The sequence below is a fragment of the Coloeus monedula genome (assembly GCF_965178545.1).
Source record: "Coloeus monedula genome assembly, chromosome: 2".
NCBI classification, from domain to species: Eukaryota; Metazoa; Chordata; class Aves; order Passeriformes; family Corvidae; genus Coloeus; species Coloeus monedula.
The window spans coordinates 118,572,384-118,599,763 of NC_138782.1; the positions used below are offsets into that span (position 1 = coordinate 118,572,384).

Genomic DNA, 27,380 nt, shown 5'->3' on the forward strand with positions numbered 1-27,380 from the left:
TTAAAGCCATCTGAGGGATTTACAGAAATAATTACATGCAGGGAAAGGAGATATTTTTTAATGTGGTAAAGAAATTATTTGGTTTTCAGGCTGCTGCAGCTTTCCAGTCTGGAAATTGGATAGCTGAGGTGAGGAATGGCATTATCCTGCTGAATCCAGCTGCAGGAGAGAAGATGGAGGGGAAAAAAAAGTCCCTTTTGCTGTGTTTGGGCAAGAATTTGTGAAGAAATTTCTTTGTCTGAACAAAGTTCAGACATTTGGTGTCCCAAAAGGGGAAGTTTTGTTGAATGTCTGATTTCATCAAGCCCAAACATCAGCCACCACCACGGCCACCACCAAACCACGTCCTCGAGTGCCACATCCACATTTTTTGGAGAAAACTTCCAGGGGAGGTGATTCCACCACTGCCCTGGGCAGCCCGTTCAAAGGAATACTCGTTAACACTTGTGATGAAGAAGATCTGCCTAATTATTAATTTTTTATTATTTATTATTTATTAGTGCACAGAGGTTCCAGTGGGAAATCGCGGAATCCCAGGGTGGTTTGGGTTGGAAAAGAACTTAAAGCTCATCCCATCCATGGGCAGGGACACCTTCCCCTATCCCAGGTTGCTCCAAGCCCCATCCAGCCTGGCCTTGGGCACTTCCAGGACTTTAATCTCACGGATACTGTGGGTACACAAAATAAAAAGCTTCACCCAACGATTTTCACCCAAATTCCAAGTGATTTTTCCTCGTGTCGTTGCTGTGCTATAAAACCATTGGATTCCTTCCTAAAACTACTTTTTTTTTTTTCCCCCCCATGAAAACAAAGGAATGGCACAGGGATAACGTCCGTCCTCGCTCTGTTCTGCAGCCACTGGTGGTGACAGGAGGATCCAGCCTCTCCTGGATCCATGGCATTTGCACCTCCCAAAACCACGGACGGCTCCAAGCTCCAGCTCAAGCTGAGCACGTGGACTCCCCTGAACCACCAGCTCATGAATGACAAGGCAAGTTCCGAGCAAACGGGTGAAATTCAGGGAATCAGGGAATTGTTGAGCTTGGGAGGGACTCATGGAGATCATCCAGTCCAACCCCTCAAGGTAAAGCCAGCTTGAGCCTTTATTTCCTCAGGATCGTGTCCAGTCGGTTTGGAATAGTCTCAAATCCCAAGACAAATGCTCAAGGTCGTAAATTCCCAAATCCTAGAAAAATTTAATTCATGTTTTACCCTGTGGAGGTCATGGGAAATGGAATAAGAACTTGGAGGTTTTGTTCCCTGTTGGAAGTACGGAGATATCTTTATGGTATAGAAAGATATAAAACGGAACATGAGAAGATGGAAAATTCTGATTTACTTGTTTAAAGCAAACAACCAACCATTTGATTTAAATACTGCTATTTTGCCAAATCAATTGCTTTTAAAGAAAAAAAAAACAAAACGGTTTTTTCTTGCTGAAAGTCACAAAATGGTGGGGTTTTCATGCACCAGAATCCTCCAGTTTCACCCCAGAGCAAGCTGAGTGTGAGTCAAAGGTTCTGGATGCTCACAGCAGAGCCCTCAGCCCTCAGGGATGACGCTGGGCGGATATTTTGGAAGCTGGAGTGAGACACCAGTTTATAAATAATGGGATGCATTTCCAAACCCTCCCACTCGGATTCCATATCTGGGAGCTGCCAGCACGACTTTGGGCTCCTGTGTCACCGGGAGCATCCTCCTCCCTCCCAATCCCGTTCCCATTTCTGTCGAAGATTCCCGGGATTCGATCCAGAGAGGGCCGTTAAAAGTCCGGCTTCCCGGATTTCTTGGGACCACTTGTTCTGCGCAGTTCTCCCGGTCTTGAGCTCAGAATTTGGCTAGAATGGGTAAAATTTGGTTAAAATGTGTCTTCCGTGGAGGCGCCCAGGCTCCCTTTGGGGTTGAGCACTGCCATTCCTTACAAAACGAAAATTTCACCACTTCCCTAATAATTTTCTCGTGATTAAGCCCTTATCCCATAAAAAGACGAAGCTTTGTCTCCTGTCTGAATACCTCCAGCATTACAATTAATTTGATTCTTCCCTTCTCCCTTATTAAACTCCTCTGCATCCAGCATTTTTCCCCCGTGGAAGGACTTTTACCCCGCTTCAAGCCAACACTTGAATTTATTTTATTTTTGATAAACTGAAGAGATTGAGCTCTTTGAAGTCCTTTCAACCTGGCAAATTCTCCAGCCTTTGAATCATTTTAATGTTTCCTACACCCTTTCAACGTTATTTTTACAGATACACATCGCTGTGCAATAAAGCATGACCTAAGCAGAAATAAAATCCCCACATTTTCCCACCTTTTCCCACCTTTTTTTACTCCTCTGCTCCTTGGGCAGCTGGATGTCGCATTGAGCTGCAGCAAAACCTTTAGGGGTTAATATTGGATCGTTGAATTATCCAATGCTTGGTGATGTTCCAGGTAGGGAAGAACATACAAGAAGATCCCAGAAAACACCAGGAATGAAGATTCAAAAATGCAAAAATACCAGGGATGAACTGGAAGTGTTGGGAAGGCACACAGGGAATGTGGTGGTGTTGCATTCATGGTTGGACTTGATGACCTTGGACATCTTTTCCAACCTCGAGGATTCTTTAAAATTCATAACAAAAAGATTTTGCTCGTTTCTGATTCAGGTTTTACAGCACTGCACTGACCTCCCCAAAATTCCTTTTTTTCTTTGCATCCCTACGCTGCTCTGCAGTGGGGAAAAAAGTAAAGAATAGCTGCAACAAAATTAGTTCTGACGTTTGAAATCAGGAGATATTCCATGAGGTATTTATAGGAGCTGGAGAGGGAGAAGGGGCCGTTTTCGTACAGTCAGGAGTCTGCTCAGCTCTGCACTCCGGGGAGGCAGCACGATGGGAGATGGGAATTCATAGATGGAAAAGATGGGAATTCATAGATGGAAAAGATGGGAATTTATAGAGGGAAGGAATGGGAATTTATAGATGGAAGGGATGGGAATTCATAGATGGAAAAGATGGGAATTTACAGACGGAAGGGATGGGAATTCATAGATGGAAGATGGGAATTTATAGATGGAAAAGATGGAAATTCATAGATGGAAAGGATGGAATTTGCAGATGGAAAAGATGGGAATTTATAGATGGAAAAGATGGGAATTCATAGATGGAAGGGATGGGAATTTATAGATGGAAAAGATGGGAATTTACAGAGGGAAAAGATGGGAATTTACAGATGGAAGGGATGGAAATTTATAGATGGGAAGGATGGGAATTCATAGATGGAAGGGATGGGAATTTACAGATGGAAAAGATGGGAATTCATAGAGGGAAAAGATGGGAATTTGCAGACGGAAGGGATGGGAATTTATAGAGGGAAAAGACGGGAATTCATAGATGGAAAAGATGGGAATTCATAGAGAGAAGGTGCAGGAAAAGCAGGGAGGGAAGAGCCGTGTGAGAAATGAAGTTGTTGGAACAGGGAATGAGGGGCAGGAGCGGTGGGAATTCAGAGCTGGAGGAATTTTGGGTAATCCTGGGGGTATTCCATGGGTAGATCCTGTAGATTTCCCTGGATTTTCGAACATGGTAAGAGCACACTTATCATAGAATTCCAGGATGGTTTGAGTTGGGAGAAACCTCAAATCCCATCCCATTCCACCCCTGCCATGGGCAGGGACACTTTCCACTGTCCCAACTTGCTCCAACCTGGCCTTGGACACTTTCAGGGATCCAGGGGCAGCCACAGCTTCTCTGGGAATTCTGTTCCAGGGCCTCCCCACCCTCACAGGGAAGGATTTCTTCCTAACATTTGACATCTTCTCTTCTTGAGGGGTTGGAAAGAGATGATCCTTCAGGTCTATTCCATCCCAAACCATTCTGGGATTCCACGCACTCCTGAAACCTCCTGGATTCAATGCCCCATCCCTGGAAGTGCCCAAGGCCGGGTTGGGCAGGGCTTGGAGCAACCTGGGATAGTGGGAGGTGTCCCTGCCCGTGGCAGGAGGTGGGATTAGAGGAGTTTTAAGACGCCTTCCAACCCAAACCATTCCATGATTCCACGATTGCTTTAGAGACGGGATCACCACCAGGGACAGACCAAAGCCAAGGAAGCAGAATTAGGAAATCTCAAATTGCTCCCGGTCCCAAAACCAGGGATGAAATCTCCGATACGCCAGGGCCGTGCTGCAGCTGAGGATGAAGCAGAGGCAGGAGGTGGAGCATCCCGCAGGCTCCGGCCTGGGAGTGCAGGGAAGGGCTGGAATTCGGGAGAGGATTTGCCTTCAGCTGGGCAGGGATTCAGGGGTGAGGCAGAAGAGCCTCCAGTGGCATTTGCAGCAAAGGAAGGAGGGGTTTTCCAGCCACCCGAGCATCAACAAATCCCCTGAAGCCATGGATGGGAGACGGCAAATCCCAGGATCACCCCGGGCCTCCGGCTGCATCCAAGGCTCTCTACAGCTGTAGTAGCTCCAAGGCCTTGGAGGAGAGGACACAGGCTTGATTATTTGACCAAATTTGGGCCATTCTGTTGCTAATTAACGCTCCGCAGTGCCTGGAGAGGCAGAACTTTGTGGCGGCCTCAGCTCAGATGTGTCTCCAAGAACGCTGAAAGCAAATTCGAGTCTGTCTTTGATCAAAGACCATTAACATCGCTCTCGGTTACACAAACAGCTCCCTCCTCCCTCGAATTCTCCAACCCAAAACTCAGATCTTTGACTATTCATCGCTTCCTTGGGGCAAATCCTTTTCCAAGTTCATCCTGTTAGGTTTGTTGGGTGGTTTCTTTTTTCCCCCCCTCCGCTTTACCAACGCCCCCCGTGCAAATAAAGCAAATAAAAGGAACGTCATTTTCCAGCCCTCACCAGAGACGCTCCTGCTGCGAGAGACAGAGCTAAAGCTGTCAAGTGCTGCAGCAGACATCAGCACTGATAATGTCCTTCTCTGCAGGAGCCACCTCTGCAGGCTGTCAGAGCAGGAACATGTCTGGAGTTTATAATGATCAAGCGTGTTTTCCTACTCGCCGTTTAATCGCTGTTTTATGTGCGCTTATAAGCTGGGCTTTTCCCCCCCCACCCCTTTGATCTGTCTGCTGGAAAAATCATTTCCAGCATTCCCTCACTTCCCAGGTCACCATCCTGAGGATTGAAGGTGGTTTTGTGGTAGTGGGGAAGGTGTGTGTTGGTGCTTTGGGGTCCAGCTCCCTACGGATAAAGGTCAAGATCAGAAATCTTCCGCTGGATTTTGATACTGATCATCCGTGGTGGGAGCTGTCGCTGCAAAGTGGCCGGGGAACAAAGGTTGCTCTCGTTATCTCATTCCTGAAGGTTTTGCTGAGTTGGGATTGGATCCGTGCAGGATTTCAGGGCACCCTGTGCCTCCAAATCAGGAGTAATGGGATTTCTAAAATAAAGAGGTGGGAAGTTCGGCTTCTGGGCAGCCCAAAGCACGCGAGGCACCTCCCATCGCTGCGCGTCCAGGAGAGCAGAATTCTTGTGGAGCCAGGCTGGGAGAGCTGGGAATGTTCACCTGGAGAAGAGAAGGATCCAGGGAGAGCTCAGAGCCCCTTCCAGAGCCTAAAGGGGCTCCAGGAGAGCTGGAGAGGGACTTGGGACTCCAAGTAGCTCCACGGCCTGGAGGAACAGGACACAGGGAACGGCTTCCCACTGGGAAAGGGGAGACCTAGATGGGATATTGGGAAGGAATTCCTGGCTGTGAGGGTGGTGAGACCCTGGCACAGGGTGCCCAGAGAAGCTGTGGACTCCTCATCCCTGGATATTTTGGGTTGGAAGGGACCTTAAAGCTCATCCAGTTCCAACCCCAACACCTCCCAGTATCCCAGGTTGCTCCAAGCCCCGTTCAACCTGGCCTTAGGCACTTCCAGGGATGGGGCATCGAATCCAGGAGGTTTCAGGAGTGCGGGGATGATAAAATCCCTGACAGGATCACCAAGGAACAGTCAACAAGGGAAGAGTGTAGGTGGCAGGATGAGGGATGTGGATTCTTTCCCTCTCCACGGGAAAGCTCTGGAATGCTGGGCCCATCTCTGGGCTCCTCAGTACAAGAAATACATGGATTTACTGGGATAAATCCAGCACAGGGCCTCAGGGACGATTAAGGAATTGGGGAGCCTGATGTTTCGGAAGGTTCTGGACTCTCCATCCAATAAAATACTCAAAACTCACGGACGTGTCTGAGCTACCCCTTTAGCTGATCCTATCAGGGAGTTGGGATTAAAGCATCTCCATGATTTTCTTCCAAGACCATCCATTCAGTGATTCCGTTGATATTTTGTGGATTGTTTTTTCAAGCTGGATTTTTCTCAGCACGTACCGAATCCTCCTGAAATATTCCATTTTCTTTTTGTGTGTGTGTTTCACAGGTGTTTGAAGAAAGAAGAGCCCTGCTCGGGAAATGGGTAAATTTTTCTCTTTAAATCTCTATTTGCTGCAGACAGATTTTGGAAGTGATTGGGGGTTTATCTCACGGGAATGCCAAACTTCTCCTCTTTGGAAAAAGGGATTCACTTCCCTGATGTGAAAGTGAGCTGTGACTGCTCTGCTTTCGAGGAGAGCAAAGGTGTAAATTCCCTCAGTGCCCACGTTCCGTAAGTTTTGAAGCTGGGAAATCATATTCCAAGGTTGGAATGAGCTGAAATGAGATGAAAAACCCTGGGAAATGTCTGTGGGGTCCTCAAAGGAGATGTTGGATGTTCAGATGTTGCCCTGGCCTGCTGGAGGGTCTTTGAAATTTGTAATAAATGACATTTTATCTACCCAGTGCACACATAGATGGGTTTGGGTTGGAACTGGTGCTTATTCTTTATGCTTCGTAAGTCACTCATGAAATTATTTTTCCATATGAACTGGTCTTTACAGGCAAATATTTTGATTTTAAGGATTATTTGTCCTTATAGGAAACAGACTTTCCATCATTTGCTGTGTTTTGATGATAAGGAATTTCAGGGACACCAAGGAAATGAAATAATTGAGCGACTGTTGCTCAAAAAAACCAGCTTTTAATGGGTCAGGCAGCAAGTGGAAAACATAAAACCCATCTCTTGGAAACTGCTGGATGTATAAAAATGCCAAAATCTGGGAAAAGCTTTCCTCCAAACACTCTCACAAGTGCTGAATCATCTCCGGAAGGTCACATTTCCGCCCCTTCCCGTGACTCTGGATCAGCAGCTCTCAGAAGGCTCCTTCAGAGCTAATTCTCCTCGTGCTCCTGCCATCCAGCATTCCAAGGAAAGAAAGCACAAAAGCTGCTCTTAACACCCTTCCAAGCCTGGGGTTGTGGAGAGCCTGGAGCGCTCCGAGAGCGAGAGGAACCACACGGAGAAATCCCAGTGCTCCTGGCAGGATTTTCCACGTTGGTTCCCATGACCTTCTCCGAGTGCTCTCAGGAAATATGGACTAAATGGAGCAGCTGGAGGATGGATTCCATGGCTGGGATCACGTCCAGGGTGGTTGTAAAGGATTTATTCTGAACCTGGAAGGCTGAAGCCTGCCCTAACTGCTGTTAAGCATTTTCAGTAACGTCCAGACGACGGAATGGAAAACGAATCCTCATTTAATGGTTGGACTCGATGATCTGAGAGCTTTTCCCAACCTTAGTGATCCCATGATTCCATCTGCAGGTGATGCCAGGAATGGAGGGATTTCCTGAACGCTGGGGGTTAGAAATCAGGATGGAAAGGTCTGCAGTCGGATAAGGACGAGGGAAAAACGCTGCAGGAAAGACTGACACACAAAAACTTCATATCTGAGAGAACCCAAGGATGCAGCGGCTCTGCAGGAAAAATTCCTGGGAATGAGGGGCGATCACAAACTGCACGTAAGCTGACAGTGACTTACAATAAAGGGAAATATCCCAAAGGCAGGGTCATTCCCGGTCCTGCTCCCCGCCTTTTGGGAAAGCTGGGAACGAGTCAGACGTGAGAGCAGACTCAGGTCCAGAAAACATGGAAACAATCCCTGTGCCGTAGGGAAGATGGAGAAGAGGCATAAAAACACCTTCTACTGAAACACAAAAGGTGTTGGAAAGAGGAAGGGAACGATCTGATCCCTGTGGAGAGGGCAGGAGATCCAGGGCTTGAGTTGCAATTATGGAGACACGATTTAGACACGAGCAAAATCCAGTGCTGGAGATAATTCCCTGCTGGAATCGCTTGCCTGGGGATTAGGAGTGGAATCCGGAGCCTTTTGAGGTTGGACGAGCAGTGCCAGGAATGGTTTGGGGAGAGCAGATCCTGCCTTGTGGCAGGAGATGAACCAGATCGGCGTCCCCCAACTTCTTCCACGGAAGGAACATCCTGGAAAAGCAGAAACAGGAAATGCCTCGTGCGGCCCTGCCACAGCAGTTTTCCTTTATTTGGTTTTCCAAACAAAGATTAGATTAAACTTGGGATGCTCGTCGTTTATTTAATTCTTCCTGATTTCATTTGCGTGCATCCAGGGACTGCGGTTTTACATTTTCATTTCGTTATTTTTTCCCACTGGTGCCACAGGGCATCTTTGATGTCTCCCAGGGTGTTGAGAAACAAGGAATGAGGTGACCTGAAGGGATTTAATTTCAGTTTCTGCGCACCTGAAAGTTTCTCACCTGACAGGAGGGGGCAGCCAGGTGGGATTTGGGCTTTGCTTCCAAGGAATAAAGGACAGGACAAGGGGAAACGGCCTCAGGCTGAGCCAGGGGAGGTTCAGGCTGGACATCAGGAGGAATTTCTTCATGGAAAGGGTGCTCAGGCCTTGGCAGGGGCTCCCCAGGGAGGTTTGGAATCCCCATCCCTGGAGGTGTCCAAGGAAGGGCTGGAGGTGGCACTCAGAGCTCTGGGCTGGGGACACAGTGGGGACCGGCCACAGGTTGGACTCGATGACCTCGGAGGTCTTTTCCAACCTCAGTGATTCTGGGATTCTATGATTTAAGCTCTCGTTTTTCCTTCTGTCACCTCTCTGTGCGGGAACTGAGCCCTCCCAGGTGAGGGACACTCTTCCAGGATGGTGCCCATGGACCACATTTGTGGGGCACAATAACACTGCCCCTAAATTTGCTGATAATAATTGCTCTTCCCGTAGCAGGGTTGTCCCTGGCCTAGCTTTCACTTTTACCACCTCATTAAACAAGCAAACCCGACATTTTACAGGGGAATCGCAGAAAAACTTGACTTGGAAGGGACCTTAAAGCTCATCTCATTCCAACCCCTCGCCACGGGCTGGGACACCTCCCGCTATCCCAGGTTGCTCCAAGCCTTGTCCAGCCTGGCCTTTATCCAGGAGCTGACCCCATGGCAGGTGACAGGGCAATGGTTCATTCTTGTCACCAGGCCACCTTCCCTTCCTGGAATCTCCTCTTGGAAATGGGGCTCGGAGCAGCCTGGGATGGTGGAAGGTGTCCCTGCCCACGGCACGGGGTGGAATGGGATGAGCTTTAAGGTCCTTCCAACCCAATCTTTCCATGATTCTCCTGTAAAGAGTCAGATTTCTTTGTGTAACTGCAGAGGGAAAAGCGAAACCAAACAGATCCTGGGGGAGAGTTCCTAATCACTGACAAGGAGCTGCTTGGCAGCAGAGAAGTTTGGAATTTGGTTGGGTGGATTAAGGTGTTTTACGGATATCAGGTGCCTCGTCTGCTTCTCACCTTCTCACCCAGCTCCTGGGCCTCCAACAAATCCTTTCAGCAGGACTGGGAGAGGGTGGCTGGGGAAGGGAGGGGAAATTGTTTCTCGGCTGGAGAACGCATTCCTACTTTTGCCGAGCACAGGGATCCCAACCTGGGAGCTCAGATCCACGTGCTGGGCTGGAGATGAGGGATGTGTCCCCCTCCAGTCAGAACCAGTCAAACCAGCAGTGTCCTGCAGCAGAGGGGCCTCTCTGGGCTCTCTCTCGGTGTCAGGCTGCGTTATTTGTGTGTGTGCACTCATGGATGAACCGCAAAGCGATCCGGGGCAGGGCCTGAGCGCTGTGCCCGGTGTCACACAATCCCTGCGGAGACTTTGTTTGCCAGGGCTTCGGGGAAGGCCCAGACAGAGGGGAAAAGCCGCGGGGAGAGAGGAGGCGAAGCCAGGGGAATCCGGTCCGACTGGTTGGGCTGCTGTAATCGCATCCAAGGGGAGGATCTGTGGAGGAAGCGGCCAAATGTGGGATGGGGACACTCTTGTTAACGCTGGAAAAGAGACAACCTGTGCCACCTTAACTCCTTGGCTGCTGCTGGGTGCAGTGGGGAAGGGGCTGGGTGTTCCCAGTGCTCCCGGTGCTGTGGCACTGGTTTAAATGAAGTTTAAAGGGAGGCTGAGGATGCTGGAAGGAATTCCCTCATTGGAAAGCCCATGGCGGGGTGGAGAGGGTTAAAAAGGAGCAACTCTCGTGTCTGCTGGAAAGTGAGGCTGGATTTGTTTTGACTAGTTCACTTAATCTCTTGATGTGGAAGAGACTAAGCCAGTTACTCCCTTGTCTCCGGAGCTCGCTCGGGAGAAATTTATCTGTGCAAGTTGGTGGTTGGGGATTGCTTTAACGAGCAGAGGATGTGGCCGGGATCATCAATGGGGAACGCGTGCAGCACAAGTTTTCCCCCTTCGTGTGACAGGGAAAACCTTTCACTTCAAGCCGAGGGTGAGAAGGGGACAGGCAGAACCTCCTCTGTCCCCCTCTGGTCCATCTTTGTCTGAGTTTATTCTCAGGGAACATTTCTAAGCCCTAAATCCCCAAGTCCTACTTCAGTTTTCCCTTAATACCCTGCTAAGCATCATTAGAAGTGACAGTTATATGAAGAACAGGGATCAAAAAAAGGGAATATTCCTTAATTCACTGTGTCTGAGAAGAGAGGGACATCTGGGAGCTTTTTCTGTTTGGCTTTTCGTCTCTCCAGGATCTCAGGAACGCCAATTCCACACTTTCTTCATTCCAACCTTCTTGAAGGTCTTGCAGAGGTGTCTGTGAGAAGGAGAAGAGCCATTTTCTTCCTGGAGTTTATTCTCCAGCACTGGAATTCATCCAAGGGAAAATAAATCAGTAAGGAAAGAGCTCTTCAAAATGATCAGGAGAGAAAATGCTTCTCAATTCCCTTCAATTGCACAGTGAATTTTGAACTATTATTCTGCCAGTCCTCCATTTTCGGCATGGACGTGGGGTGGGGAGGAAAGACAAGGAAAAAAAATCCTGAATTTTTAGTCTGAAAGGGAAAAGAAAAGACACTGGGCATTAAACTATTTATTTAATAGTTAACCCATGATAATAAAAACATCACTGGAGGAACATTTTTTTTTTCTTACTATTTTTATAGTAAATATTTATATTTATATTTATATTTATACTTTGGTTTTGGTTTTAATTTTGTTTTTGTTTTTATTTTTATTTTTATTTTTATTTTTGTATTTTAATTTTAATTTTAATTTATTTTTATTTTCATTTTTTAAAAAATTTTTAAATTTTTATTTTATTTTAATATTTTTATTTAATTTTTGGAGGTCATGTTTAACGAAGGACTTAGATGTCCCTGAGGTTAAGTGCAGACAACAATGTGCACAGATCTGACGTGCAGAGAGCGAGCTGGGAGCTGTGGAAAGGTGGCTCCAGGCAACAGTGTGAGCAAACAGAGCGCGTGGTTGGGGATGGCCAGCCCTGAGAAGGAAACAAACTGGGAAAAGCAGCATTCCCCAAGGAGGGGAATTCCCCAAACCGCTCAGTTTTCCCTTTGAAAAGAAGGTGAGTTTGGGTCAAGGTTGCTCTTGCTGTGCTGAGGAGGAGTTTCATGGAATTCCAGAGGTTGGGTTGGAAGGGATCTTAAATCTCATCCCGTTCCACCCCCTGCCATGGGCAGGGACACCTTCCACCATCCCAAGCCCCATCCAACCTGGCCTGGGACATTCCAGGGATCCAGGGGCAGCCACAGCTTCTCTGGGAATTCTACTCCAGGGCCTCCCCACCCTCACAGGGAAGGATTTCTCCCCAGTATCCCACCTAAATCTTTCCTCTTTCAGTTTAAAACCCTTCCCCTTGTCCTGTCACTGCAAACTCTTGTAGACGGGATGAAGTAAAACCCATCATCCCCCTCAGGAAATCCCTCTCCAACCATCCCACCCTGCTGCCTGCCGTTCCCACTGGCAATTCCTGCTGCTCCTGCCTGCAGCCACCGCGATCCCGGGGCTTTTCCCTCGCTCCTGGCAGCTGGGCTGCAAGTTTGGAGCCAGCGGGCAGCGACTGTGGGATGAGGTCGTTCTGCTGGCAGGAGATGGCTGCTGACAGGGCCTTTGCCATCGCCGCTGTCCCCACGAGTGAAAGCCCAGCCAGCGTCACCGTCACTCCCACCCTGTTGACTCAGCTCTGCGCCGACGCCGCGGTGGCAAAGCCATCCCCAGTTACCTGAGCGCTCGGTTCCTCCCACACAGATTCAATCCTCCTCTCTAGGTACCTGCCAGAAGCATGGAAAAGCTGTGGAAAACCTTTGTGACTCTGCTGCTGCCGCCACCGCCGCGGATTTTTCCCCTCATGAGCTCGTTTGGTTTCCCTCTGCTCCGCTGCTCAAAGTGGGGATTTCTCCCCTGTGCAGTGGGATTGTGAGGAAAAATACTTCACACAACTTGTGTGGCACTCCGAGGTCGCGGCGGCGGGGGAAAGTGTCAGGGGGGAGAAGGAAGCAGCAGTGAGCTCCTCTTTGGGGCCTGCTCCCGTAACCACGCAGCTGAGCCTCCTCCTTTCCGTGAGGGAAGCCACGTCTCGGAGCTGGTCCCAGCAGCAAAGAGCCTTGCGAGCATGAGTGAGTCCTGGCCGAGGCCATCCTGGATGCTTTGAGGATCAGGAACCCTTACGTGGCTCCAGAGTTTCTTTTCACGTAGCCTCTCCATTTGTTCCCGGCGCTCTGCTCCCTCCGAATGAGTCACCAGAAGCTGCTGCTTGTGCACTTTCCCTCGCCTCATTTTATTTTAAGAAGCTGAATCTCCGGTTTTTCTGCACCTGAAACTCCTTTTTTTTTTTTTTTTTTCCCCAGTTTGACAAGTGGACAGATGGCCAGAGGAGAAGGATCCTGGTGGACCTGCTGGAACGCTGCTCCCTGTCCCAGCAGAAATTCTGTGCCAAGCAGCTCCAGGCCCGAGTCCCCACCGAGGCCGTCGATTTTACCACGAGGCTCCCTCGAGTCCTGTCCTTGTACATCTTTTCCTTCCTGGACCCACGGAGCCTCTGTCGATGTGCACAGGTGAAAAAGCCAACACCTGCCCGGGGTTCAGAAAACCAGGTTAAAATCCTTTAAAAAAAAAAAAAAAAAGGGAAAACATTGATTTTTGGTGAAGACAAAAGATCTTCTGTGCCAAAGGCTCGCTCCTCAGATCCTAAATTAAGCCAGATTGGCCATGATTCACAGAAGTGAAGAGTAATTTTAGATGCTCCGTTCTAAAGCGTTTTAAATGTGGCATTTTCAAGAGTGATTATTCCCAGAAAGGAAGCCTGGTACTTCCTGAAAATCACATTCCTCTAAAACACCTTGCACCGTGACCAGAGCCCTTAATTCTTTGAGAAATTCTGGCTTGTGCTTTTGCGAAGAACAACACTTGATCCTTCAAGGAAAACAGATCCTTTAAAATGCCTGAGGATCAAGTGTTGGATGTGGAGAAGCAGAAAATTACAGATGTGCTTTGGAGCACAGTGGTTAAGACTCCAAAAATCTGTTTGCATGCCATAAAATGCTGTGAGATGCTGCCCGCAGCAGTTTTAAATTAATAAGTTCAGCTATCAGTGACATTATTGCTGCACTAACGTAATATTCCATGTAATTTAAGAATATATCATAATCTCAGCTTGGCTAAGCCTTGCTTTAGTAACTTTCTCCAGCATTTCATGAGGATGCGACTCAAACTATCCATGCTCGGGCAGGGAGAAAAGAGGTTAGAAAATTACTTAGAATCACAGAATATCCCAAGTTGGAAGGGCCCCACACCAGGAAGGCCTTGAAAGGTTTAAATGGTTTGATCAAAGGTTCAAGAGGAGCACTAACAGTGCAGAAGAATTGTTTAAGCACATGTGGGAATTACCTCCCCAGCCCAGAAATCCGTAGCCGAAATCTTGGATGCTTTAAACCCCAAGGTTTCCAACTGGCTGGGAATTCACAGGTGAGCTGGCACTGGAAGTACCTGTCGGAGCTGGATCAGCTGTGGATGCTGAAGTGCCTGCGTTTCGGGTGGTTCATCAACTTCTGCCCGACCCCCTTCGAGCAGGGCGTCTGGAAAAAGCACTACATCGAGATGGTGAGGGAGCTGCGCGTCACCAGGCCCAAGGTACGGATCCGCCGCCTCCACGGGCGTCTGTGCCCAGGGGCAAATCTGGGGTCGGGTCTGGCTCTCAGCCCCCCCTGCCTCTTTATCTTTTTGGGATCCTCCTGCCCTGATTTCAAAGCTCAGCCCTTTAATTTAAAGCGAAGTCCCCCACAGACTCTCTGTAGCTGACAGAGAGAAGCTGATCCATCTCAACAGCAGCTCGGCTCACTTGAATATGGATTGTAGGACCTGGGTGATGAAAAGCACCGTCAAGGTGCCTCTTTCTGTCCACTCACCATAATGGAGCCTGCAGAGACCAATTTTGAGTTAATTCCCAATTATTTTAACCCTAAATTTAGGCCAACCTAATTTTCATTGTAGGCTCAAACTTGTTTCCTTGCTCTAATCTCTTATCAGACTCCTTCCAAGGACGAGTTCATAGTTATCGATGTGCAACCAGTAAAAAGCAACGTCCCAGAGAGGAAACTTTCTGTGGCAGGACGGGGGACAACCAGGGGGAAAAAGGAGCTCCCTCCTTGGCGTTCATCCGACAGGAATCCCACGGACACCATCCGGTACAACTACCTGGACAACTACGACCCCATCGAGCAGGCCAGGCAGGCGTAAGAGCTTCACCTCTTTTCCTTTCCCTGTGGCACAAGGTTTTCCATGTCCTCCTCAGGCTCGCTCTGCCCGCCCAGCTGCCTGGTTGCAAAGCCAGTTTCCCGCTCTTTTGGCCTTTTTTGGATCGGTTTTGGTCCAGTTGTAGCTGCAGCTGGCGCTGCTTTGTGTCCTTTCAGCGCCACTTGTCAGGCCGGAACTCCTGGGGGATGTTACAGAGCTGGAATGGGAGGAATTAGGACAAGGGGTTGTTGGAGAGTTTTTAAATAAAGCTGCCAGGCTGGGAGGAATGTGTGGGTTTTGCACGGCACAGGAAGAATGAATTAATTGTGATGGAATATAATTCTATCACTGGGAGGATCTCCTGGCTGAGAGGAGGCTGGGATGATCGAATTGCAGGGCAGGTGTACGAGGATGTCGGAGCATGGAAGTGATGAATGGTATTTGTGTCTGCACTGCCTGGATCCGTCACTTCCTGGGCTCCCAGGATTATCCACTGGCTAAAGAAAGGCATTTCCCTCCCAAAGCAGAGTTTTGCACATGGATCTGTGTTAGAACTGCCCCACGTTGTCTTCTGTCACCTCTGGCACCGGAGATTTTCCCAATCTTAGATCCAAGGTGAATTTTCTGTGCATTGACAAACTCAGGAAGGGTGTGGGAGTGACCTGTGGGAAGAGTTCCCCCTTTTCTTGTGTGAATCCCTGGAAATGCCACCTCTGACACTTCCCAGGGGTCACCTCAGCCCAGCTGATGTGGAAAGGGTGACGCTGTCATTAATCCAAGCCTGGCAAACAGGTCATGGATCCTCTTGACCATTCCCTGGTCCCTGTGGGAATCCACGGACTCACCACTCCGAACGTGCCGGGAGCAGGAGATTCCTCTCCGCCGTGCCAACAAAAATCCTCGGGAACCAACAGAGCCACAACGAAAGCACCTGGGCTGCGTTTAAGTCAATATCCAGCAGAGCCAAGCTTATCCCTGTGCCCGGGAACAATCAGCTCAGGAATTACCCCAGCCAGGGATTGTTTGGCCAAGCGCTCTCGGAGCTCTTTCCCAACGTGAGTAACCCTGCTGGACCCAGCGCTCCTCCGGGCTGTTCCCCAGAGCTCCCAAGCACCTGAGCAAAAAGCCTTTTATGAATCACGTTTTAATCCGCGTCCCCTGGTCCTTGGATGTTGCACTACATCAAAGAGCTTCCCAGTTTCCACCTCACCCTCTTTCTGTGGGATGTTTTTCCCAACTCTAACACCACTTTTGGGTTGAGTTCTTGGAGGCTTTTTGCTGAATATTTTCACCGAATGCCTCCTCGTTGCAAATGAACGTCCTGATGTTATTTTCCAGCCGCGCTCAATGGTTTTGTACGGCAGCTCTTGAAGGTTTCTGTGAGGTTTAGGATTCTCTTGTGCCGTTTCTGTGAGGTTTAGGATTCTCCTGTGCCATGAAAAAGTGGGACAAGCCTCGGCTGAAGGGTTTAGAAGTCACCTGTCCCAGCGCTGAGCTGTGGATGCAGCTGAGAACCAGGTGGAAACAATTCCCCTGAAATAAGGAAACAGTAAATAATAAATACCCTCCCCGTTTGCCTCTCCTGAGTGAGATCCCAGCCTCTCTCCATTTGTGGAGAACATTTTAATGCCGAGCGTTCCTGCAAATCTGCCATTTATCCGCAATTACAGAGGATTATTGCGAGGAGGGAGAGGAATTCTGTGAGATTTGCTTGTTCATCGAGGATCTGCCTTTAATATCACTTAAGCTGGAGGTAATTGCTGGTGCTCAGGCACATCTGTGGTGATTATTCAGCAGCGCAGGTGCCACGTTTCAGGTGCTGATCCAGCCTCCCACTCCCACAATGATGTTCTGGTGCTTCTTTTCCAAGGACACTTTGCTGTCCCTTCCCATAAATCCTCCCACTGAGGCTCTGTGTTGTGCTCTCCACCCTTTACTTCCAGGCAGCTGCCAAGGGATGGGGAATTCAGCTCTTCAGTTGGATCCCTGGAGCAGGGAGACACCACCTCGAGCGTCCCTCAGGCTTTGGTGGGGGTGGCAGGAAAACATTACCATGGTCCCGGTGTCCCTCTGGGACACCAAGCCATGGTTTGGAGTCTCCCAGGAATGCTCTGCAGGATCCACCTCCATGCAGGCAGACCCTGCCTGACCAGGGCTCAGCTTGGAAGGCAGAACAGAATCCCAAGATAAAAATCTCCGACCCCGCCGGCGCTGTCAGGTGCAGTTCTCCTTCGGATGAGCCGCATTCCTGGAGCTCAAGGGCAAAACAACCACCCCTCATGTAAAATGGATGTCAGGAGGAGTGAAATCGGTGTAAAACGAGATCCTGGAACAATAGAAGCGATTTCCCAGGGTTTGCCAAAGGGAATCTGGGAGAGGAAATGGGTTTTGCTGCAGCCAGAGTGCACGTGGGAAGGAACAGCGATGAGGGTTTCCCCCAGGACGTGAACGTGTGGGAGAGGACGTGGCAGAACTCGCAGAAACTCAAAGGGGTGGTGGAGAGAAAAGGACTGGGGAGAGATTCTTCAAGCCCAGCACCTCGACTGGAAATCCCTGACCCCACAAACCGTTTTTTCCCATTTGAGTGCTGAGGAAAACTGGAGGTGGGGAGAATTCCTCGTGAATAAACAGGATCACATCAAAGGAATACCTGACGCCACCATCAAAGCAACGCGTGAGACGAGTCGCTGGCTGCTACCTTGAATCCAAATCGATCTGCCTAATTTCAGGTTGAATTTTGCAGCATTTAAGAGGTAATCCACAAAAAACAAGTTTTTCCTAATTCCTGGGCAGGTTAAAATCTCCTTGGAGCTTGACCTTGCTCTGCAGTCTGATCCAAAGGGAGAGGAGGACTTTGCTGCTCATCGTATCAGGGTGAAATATTGACATTTAAATGGCAGAGTTCATGGAATTCCAGAGCAGTCTGGGTGGAGAGAGACATTAAAGATCATCCAGTTTCAACCCTGACACCTTCCACTATCCCAGGCTACTCCAAGCTCCATCCAACCTAACCTTGGACATTTCCAGGGATCCAGGGGCAGCCACAAATTCTCTGGCCAACCTGTGCCAGGGCCTCCCCACCCTCACAGAAAATAATTTCTTCCTAATCTTCTTCTAAATCTCTCCTCTTTTAGTTCAACACTGCTCACTGTGTAAAAAGTCGCTTCCTGTCATCTGCGATGACGAAGAGTTTTCATCTGTTCCTTTGTTGGGCTTTTGAGTCATCAGCTGCCTTCTCCTTTCCACAGCAGCACCGAAACAACACTGCTGGGAATTCCTAGCAGAGAACTCATCCTTGTTTAGCCAAAAAAAAAAAAAAAAAGGGGAAACATGGCAAGCAGAAGGAGCTGCAGTCAATTCTCAATTACGCAGTGCAGTGGAGACAAAGGGAGTCCTGTAAGTGGAAACACAAAATATATTCTGCAGGCTGTGAGGCCAAAATTGGCTCTTTAGCTTTGAAAAACAGATCAATACATTTCCAGACAGCAGCTGGGCAAGGGTTTGGCCTGGCCAGGGCTCACTGGGGAGAACAATAACACTTGGCCGCAGCTGAAGAGTGCCCCAAAAATGGGGTTCATTTGCAGTCTGGATGATAATTGAAACCTGTTTTTAGCTTCTGCTGGATTTCTTTGCCGTTTGCTCAGAAAGGCAGGAGCTTGTACTCCAAATCTGTGCCCAGGAGCTCAGTGAAAACCCCCCCTGCAGCATGAGGGAGGTGGGGCAGAGATCCCCCAGTAAGTTCACTGGGAGGTTTTGGGTTTAGCTGGGACAGTGTGGGAAAAGCTCGGCAGTCTCTGAGCAGTGAAATTAAGAACAGCAATGAGCAGATGTGCAGCCAAGGGAGTGGTGAGGTGATAGAGAAGAGATACAGAGAGGGTTGAATTACAAATTGCCTGGAAGGGGTTATCAAAATCCCTCAATAGAATTATAGCTGTGACTATCGGCGTTGTAATTTATCACGGCGATGATTTCTGGTAGGTCTGGTTTGTTTTCTGCCTGAATTGTCCAAGCAGCTTTTTGTTACAGACAAAAAAAAAAAACAAAACAACATTCCCAGAGATCAGCAAGGAGGGATTTGCCTCCCTGGGCACAAAGAAATATTGCAAAGGGGAAGTGAAAGATTTTTATCTAAAGCGTGGAGTCGAGTTAGGAAATTTTCCTGTGGGGCTCTGATCTGCCTACAAAGGCCCAGGAGGGCGTTTCTGTCAGGCCCTGCATGCACGGCTCTGCTGGAAGGCATCTGCTGTTTGTGCAGCTCGTTGCCAATAAATCAAAAGATTTGCCTCCCACTTGATCATGAATAATGAATTCCGATTCTATCCGAGTGCTGGAGCCCCGCCAAGACCGCGGCCTTGTGCCTCAAGACAGGGCCCTGCTACTTCTCACGACAACAGCTCGGCCAAAATGCAAGTTCTGTCCCCCCTCCCCAGCCTTGGGTAATTTATGGCCACAGGCTGGCTCTAAAAAACAGTTGCATATTGTCCTGGAGTGTTTACCCAACGAGAAAATAATTACTTGCAGTAATTGTTCTGTCAGTGGCCCCCGCTCCTGACAAAGAGGGGCTCGCTCGCGTGAGAAGCACTCGGAGCGTCCCTGTCCTCCCGGATCCCGACGCTCGTCTCCCCTTTTTCGTGCTCCTGAATAGCCAGCCCAGCGCTCCGTGCCTGGTGGGTGTGTGGGAATTAAAAAAAAATTCCTTAAGGGAGGAAAACGGGGCGAGAAACACCAAGTTCAGCACTGGGAGCGAGAGACCTGCTGTCCTCATCCTGGCTCTGACGCCTTTTTCCTCATCCTCACTCCTTCCATTTTCCTGACCCGGAGCTGGGGTTCTGGGAGTGAGCTGACACCACAATTCAGACACCAGAACACGGCAGCAGATACCTCAATTTACAATAATATCTTTACTTACAGCCACCAGGCCAGGGCTGCCCTCCACCCAAAGGTCACAGCGTCATTCAGGATGGAAAACACCTTTAAGATGGCTGAGTCCAACCATAACCTGGACACTGCCAGGTCCACCAAAATGACCAATTTATTCCCAGCTGGAATATTTTGGGTCGGATTTTCTCCCTTGACTGTTTGATTTTATAAAGAGGTGGCAGTTTTCCTCAATTTCCCACTTGAAATAATGCTGGATTTGACTTCATGCTCCTGGACTGGGATGAGGGAATACCGGCCACGTGCTGGTGTTGTGTGTGTGTTATGTGGTGTGATCCTGGCTTTTCACAGGATAAAAGTTGCTTTTAGAGTCTATTTCCACCCTTTATACCCATGATTTTTGTATTCCAACTGTGCCTTTTTTAGCATGGAGCCCAGAGACACCGGGAGAACCACTCAGAGCTGCTGCTTTCACTTCCCAGATTCCGTATCACGGAATTTGAATGTGGAATGAACACCTCCGGATCGTGAACCTGCCTGAGTGCTTAAAAAGCACTGCCTCGGAGTCTGGATTTTACTGCTGATATCGGAAAAAACGTGGCAGCCGGCCATATTCCAGTGCAGTTCACTTCATTTTCACGCTCTGGAATATTCCTGTTCCGCCAGTTAATTGTGTTGATTTTAAGAACAGCTGAATATAATACCAAAAATCACGCATTTTTATACTCATACATATAGAAATAGATACATAGAATTATTTGGCTATAAAAACATTGAATAAACACCTTGTTGGAGGCAGCCCCCAGCCTTTTTTGCACTTCAGGTAACACAGGCTTCACCGAAACCTCTCAAATTGATTTAGCTCAGCTTCTTTTCTGTGAATTTCCCGAAGGTGCTGTAACATCTTAGGTGCACTTAGCTTAAATCACTGAGTCCTGAGCTTGTGTTTGAGTGCCAGAATTTGTCATAACTTAAAAAAATACCGAGCTCCCACCTTCCCCTGAGCGCTGGTAGCTGATTGTGCTCTTTGGGGCTGCCCCAGGTGCGAGATGAAAATGTGTTCTCTCAACCCACATCTTTTTGGGTGCCAATATCCCAAAGGATTTGGGTTTTATCAACCCCAGGGAAGGAAGTGCACAGCATTTATTGATATTTTTGTGTTCTGCTCTGCAGGAGGAGGAAGGGAGGAGGGCGCACCCCAGACCTGAGCAGGCAGGAGGCTGAGAGGAAGAAGAGAGGGGCTCGTGGATCCAATCAGCTCCGGAAGGTGAAATCCCTGGCAAGTGTCAGCAGTTTGTGATCCCATCACCTGGGGCGGTGTCAGGCACCCCCAGGAATGTTGGAGCTCGGAGTTTTTCCCTCAGGAAAGAGCTGCTGAGAGGACACCTGGGCAGGAGGAGGACACAAAGCCTCCCCCACGGCTGGCTGCTCTGAGGGAATCTCGCCGCATCCCAGACGCCGCTGGCGGTGGGAAAGGGGCAGCAGTGTCTGTGCAGAGACAGTGCCCCTGTTATCCGCTCCTCCCTCTCCTGACTACCCCAAAAATCCCTTTCCATGCTTTTTACAAAGTGCTGGCACAGTTCCCTTACAACACAAAGTTTCACGACTCCGGATCGCCGCAGTTTGACGTTCGTTCATCCTCCGTGCCCTGAGCCCGAGCAAAGCAGCCCCAAATCTCAACACTGAGGGCTCATTGTGCCCGGGGCTGCTGAAATAGGGCATCCTCCCACGCAAAGAGCTCAGGGAAGTCATTCCAGAGAGCTCCACGGGTTCTGTGGAGATGGCAACAAACAACTGCCAGGAGAAGGCCGTGCTCACGAGCGTGTCGGGGGTTCTGGGAGCAGACCTGGTGTTCCCGGAGCCCTGGAAGCCAGGGAATGCCTGGGAGTGGAGCTAAAGGAGGGTTACATAAAAGAGAGGCATTGTCTCCCAGATGGGGAGGCATCCTCCTGACCCAAATACAGCCTGTGGGCAAGGAAATTGATTCTGGCACTGCTGAAGAACAGAAAATATCATTATTCAGCCTCTGCCTCGCAGTTGGCGCTCTCTTCCTCTGGAGGTCGGAGCGTCCTCACACGGGTTCATCCCACCACAACTTCCCCTTCCCAACTCCAAGCTGTTTTATTGCCAGGCCAGAAGTGAAAGAATCTCAGTAAAAATAGGTGAATTTGATTTTCTCTCCCCGGATTTTAGGAAACTTACGTGTTCTTCAAAGTTAATTGACCTGCAACCCCGATCAGGAAGCATTTGACTGATAGAAAATGGGAGAATCATGGAATTGTTGAGGTTGGAAAAGATCCTTAAGATCATCGAGTCCAACCATCCCCCAGCACCGCCGAGGCCAGCACTGAGCCGTGTCCCCAGGTGCCACTTCCATAGGGATTTTCAATCCCTCCAGGGATGGGGACTCCATCCCTGCCCTGGGCAGCTGCACCAGGGCTGGACAGCCCTTTCCAGGCAGGAATTGTTCCTAATATCCAACCTGAACCTCCCCTGGCATAATTTAAGGCTGTTCCCTCTCACCCTGTCCCTGTTCCCTGGGAGAAATCCCGATCCCACTTGGCTGCCCCCTCCTGTCTGGGAATTCCAGAGAGGAAAATTCCCTCTGGAGCCTCCTTTGCTCCAGGCTGAGCCCCTTTCCCAGCTCCCTCGGCCGCTCCTGGTGCTGCAAACCCTTCCCCAGCTCCGTTCCCTTCCCTGGACATGCTCCAGCCCCTCAGGGTCTTCCCTAAACCTTTTATGTTGGAAAAAGTCCTGGATCCCTCCCGATTTTGGAGTTGTCCCCGTGTCAGTAGAAGAGCTTTTTATCCTCTTGTACAAACCTGTTGCTGCTCCAGCCACAAATGAGCGCAGCACTAAAGACAATAAAGCTGAGCTTAAACCAGGCTGATGCATAGGGAAATAAGTAAGTAAAAAAAAAATAAATAGAATTCTCTAGGAATAACCCAGAATTAATTTCCATTTATTAAAGGCAGCGTTGGGAAACCTGGTTGAAATGAAGACCTTTGGAAAGGCTCCTATTTAATCAAGCCTAAATAAAGAGGCTTAATGTGCAAATCTTTCAGCAAATCCTCAGAAGAAGAATAGCCCAGGATGAAAGAATAAACACCCAAGGCGAGCAAGCACCGGGTCAGATTAAAATGAAACCCTGAAATAGATCAATTATCCCAGTGCAGACCGTAGGTGAGAATAAAGAATATTCCAGCCAACAGCTGGAATATAAAATATAAATAAAATAATAAAATAAAATAAAAAATAAAATAAAAAATAAAAATATAAAAGGGGTTTTTACATGGAGCTCCCAGCTCAGGAGGCTCAACCAGAGCGCACCAAAATGAGCATAAACACCTAATTAAGGGGACATCCACTGGCTCCATGTTTGCATGGGGAGAATGAGTTCTCCCCGAGTAAAGCTGGGAGGGTTTGGAGTTTATTACTAATCACAGAAAGCAGAAAATGTGACCAGGCTCGCTCTTCATTTGGAATAAATGAAAGTCAATTGGCCCAATTACACGAAAGAGTAAATTACAGTGAATTAAGTTAATGAGGTCTCTGAATGAAGGGCCACACTCTGCACACCCCCAGGTCCGTGCAGGCGGGAGGCAATTCCTGCCCTCTCTTTATCCAGGGAAATGCTCTAAGGATACTCCAAGGATGCCGCTCCAGCTGAGAGCCGTGATTTTGGAGCCCAAGGTGTCACTGCTGCCACCCCAGTGCCCTCCCCACGAGTCCTTCCCAGCAAATTCCCAGATATTTTATGGGGAAGGTGAAACTGGATTGGTCAACGTCAGCAGTGAGGGGCTGGGTCTGCCTTTGTCTGCTCCAGACACTGCCCCACCCTCACAGCTGCTCCCAAATTAGTTTTAGTGCTCACTAAATAACATCTTTTTGACAGGATCAGTCATTCCTGCCTCCCTGTTTGTGTCCCAGGGTAATGAGATTGAAGGATCTGAAGGCAGGAATGCATTTTTTCCATGACATATTGACAGGGAATTGATGTTCTGAGTAAAAAAATCCCATTTCCAGGAGGTGGGAACAGCCTACAGGGAAATCCAGGATTCCCAGCACCTGGTCCTGGGCAATGTGTGTTTATATTCTGTAAAGCTTATTTGGAATTCTCTCGAGTTGACATAATAACGTTTGTTCTCTATTCTTACCAAATAATTTGGGCCAGTCCAAAAAAAACTCGGAACTGGTTTTTTTTTCCAGAACCTGGGGGTTTTTTGAATTTTTTGGGATCTTTCTCAAGGAATAAAGTGGGTTGTTGAGAGGTTTTTGTGGGTTTTTTTGGCTTAATTTTTATCCTGGTTATGTTGAAATAAACTTCATCCTTTACACTTTTGAGTCTTCAAGCACTGAGCGAGACTGGGATCAGTCCCAGCCGTGTGCACAGGGGAGAATTCGGGCATTAACATATTAATTAATGTGGAGAATTAATTAATGCGGATTTAGCTTCGCTGGCATCAATTTCTAATTGGGTCCTTCTGTCCTTCAGGTAAATTTAGACCACAACACAGCTCAGAAAAAGCAGATTATGGTTGTGGTTTTTAGGACTATCATTTGGGGATAAAATTCATACAATGTATAGAATTTTTCAGTGGATTCCAATGTTTTCAGTCCCTCTGAAGCTGTTGGGATGATGATTTTTCTCTTCTCTTCTCTTCTCTTCTCTTCTCTTCTCTTCTCTTCTCTTCTCTTCTCTTCTCTTCTCTTCTCTTCTCTTCTCTTCTCTTCTCTTCTCTTCTCTTCTCTTCTCTCCTCTCCGCTCCGCTCCGCTCCCCTCCCCTCCCCTCCCCTCCCCTCCCCTCCCCTCCCCTCCCCTCCCCTCCTCTTCTCTTCTCTCTTCCCAGTTGTCACTTTGTGCCGATCTCGAGTCTCTCCCAAAGCCACCAGTTCGTCCCAGCTGGGCCACACCTCAGCAAACTGGGAACTTGCCCTCCAAGGCAGCAGCCAAGGCCCTGGTCCAGAGCTCCCGCTGGAACGCCGGGATCCGGCCGGGACCCGTCCGAGCTCCAAAACCACGGGAGAGAGGAACTGGAGATGGCACCAGGATGGGCACCAGGTCCCCATGTGAGTGTGAGGTCCTGTCCCTGGGGAGGCTGTTCTGGAGACAACATCCAAATCATGGAATCATAAAATCCTGGAATGGTTTGGGTGGGAAGGGACTTTAAAAATCATCTCATTTCACCTCCTGCCATGGCCAGGGACACCTCCCACTATCCCAGGTTGCTCCAAACCCTGTCCAGCCTTTCCTTGGACACTCCCAGGGATCCAGGGGCAGCCACAGCTTCTCTGGGAATTCCAGCCCAGCCCCTCCCCACCCTTACAGCCAAGAATTCCTTCCCAAAATCCCACCCCAAGCTCCCCTTTCCCAGTGGGAAGCCATTCCCTGTGTCCAGTCCTTCCATCCTTTATCCCAAGTCCCTCTCCAGCTCTCCTGGAGCCCCTCTCAGGGGATGGAGGGCAGGGCTATGGATGTTGGGAATCCAGAGGACAGGGATTTGCTGCACCAACAGAGAACTTCCCAATCCCCCTGTTTGTCACCACTGTCACCGCGGGATGGAACACGTGGGCTGGACTCACCAGCACTCCATGGCAGAGCAAGAGATCCCAGAGCAGATGTGAGAGTGGGCTCTGTCCAAAATCCAAGTCCTGGAGAGGATCCAGGAGGAGCTGGAGTGGTTGGGTTGGGAACCAGAGCATCCAGCAAATTCCAGGGCCAAGCAATGAACTCCAGGGAAACAAACAACAGCTGGGAACTCCAGGAATGCCTCCCAAAAATAAGGAGCCGGAATGACACAATCCCAAACAATTTGAGGCCATTTCAGTCCGGGGTTGGGTTTGGAAACCCTTCATGGCACATCCTGAAGCTCGTCAGTGTCAGGAGCCTGCTGAGAAAGCCTCTTTGGGGTCTTTGGGAAGTCCTGGTGGTTCACATCGGGGTCGTCACCGTGAGGGTTCCAGTCTGTGAGCCCTGGTGGTTTCTTGTGCAAAAATGGTGAAGAACCCGGAGTGAGCAAAGGAAAAGAGGACTTTGATGGAATACTGTTGGGATTTTAGGAAAGACACAGGGGTAGAGTGATGGGAGCTCCTCCAGGTCAATGATTATCTGGTAATTATTGATCTCATCTAGATGGGAGATGGTGGAACACGTGGAGACCTCCAGCCCGCTTTGGATCTCCCAAACCTTGCATTTTTAGCAGATCCATAGGTTAATCTCCACAGGGCAAACCGGTGATCCCAAATCCTTGTGAGGAAAGAAAGGATCTAATCACAGACGAGAGATGATACATCAGGACAGCACTGGAATGCTTAGATTGGGTTGGATTAGGGATTGGATTTAGATTTGATATTAGGAAAAATTTCTTCACTGAAAGGATTGTCCAGCCCTGGCACAGCTGCCCAGGGCACTGGCAGAGCCCTCACTCCTGGAGGGATTGAAAATCCATGTGGATGTGGCACCTGGGGACATGGATCAGCGGTGGCCTTGGCAGTGCTGGGGGATGGTTGGACTGGATGATCTTGGAATGCTTCTCCAACCGCAACAATTCCGTGGTTCCATGAGCGAGGCCTAAGGAAAACACAAGTAGGGAGCAGAACGTGAATGCATCCTGGCCATAAAAACACCGGGATCAGGCTGGAAAGTCCCATTCCCTCCCAGTGCTGAAGGCTTCCATAAAACAGGACCCTGATCCTGGAATCCCACGGCGCGGAAAGAGCCGTGGGAATGTTGTAGGCTGGGCCAGGGCCAAGTCATGCAGAGTTTAGTGTAGGATCTGGGCCTTGGCTTTGGTCATTCCAGAGAATCCAGGGAATTCTGGTGTGGTGGCCTCCCAGGAATGCGTCCCTCAGCTCCAGAGGCGCTGGGAATGGGGAGAAGGTGTTTAAGTCTCTGAACTTCTCCATGAGGGGAGGTTCAGTGCTGTCAGAGAGGATGTGGGAGACCAGGGAATTCCTGCAGGGATGTGACCTCCCAGGGACTGTTAATGGGGCCATACTGGTGGGGAATACCAGGACACGCCGGGATGGGCCAAATCCAATCCCGGCTGCACCCAGGAAAATGACAAACTGTGGGAGAGGAAGGGGTGAGTGGGGAAAGAACTTACCCACACCACTGCTGTGTACAGCACCCCGAGGGGAATCATCCCTGAGGGATTGCACCTGGATTAGGGGCGATCTCACAGGGCAAAACCGTGTTTTGGGGTTTGTTGTATCAGAGAGAGACAAATCCTAATGTGATTCCTTCAGTGACCTCTCCCGGACCTTTGTGAACTCTGCCAGGCTTTTCCCAAGGGAAACATCCCACCTCTGTATCCTGCTCCAGCTGGGCTTTGCCAGAGCGTGTTTGCAGATTGTCAGGAAGGGACAGGAAAAGGAAAAATGTTCTGATTGATGATTATCTTCCCTATAATGAGATCACGAGCGGGAATAACCTTCCCACTCAATCCAGATTTGGGAAGGTGTTTGAGGTATTAAATGTCACAAAAATCCTAAGGATTGGCCGAGCACTTAAATATGTTTAGAATCAGAATTCTCTAAGTCAATCAGAGTTCTCTAAATTAATCTGATTCTTCCTATCTCTCTCTCATGCAGCACCTCCTCTGTTTGAGGCTCAGCCCTGGCACATTCCTTCATCCAACCAAGGATCTGACACGGAATAA

General features: G+C 49.0%; 1 protein-coding gene across 1 annotated transcript; it reads left to right on the forward strand.

Annotated features, from left to right (window-relative positions):
• Nucleotides 1-895: 895 nt before the first annotated feature.
• Nucleotides 896-27,380, forward strand: FBXO16 (F-box protein 16; the record flags this gene model as incomplete). Its single annotated transcript, XM_082302689.1, has 8 exons — nt 896-991; nt 6,355-6,390; nt 12,957-13,163; nt 14,074-14,238; nt 14,635-14,840; nt 20,893-20,986; nt 24,570-24,789; nt 27,313-27,380. The coding sequence occupies 8 exons, from the start codon at nt 896-898 to the stop codon at nt 27,378-27,380; spliced, it is 1,092 nt and encodes a 363-aa protein (XP_082158815.1).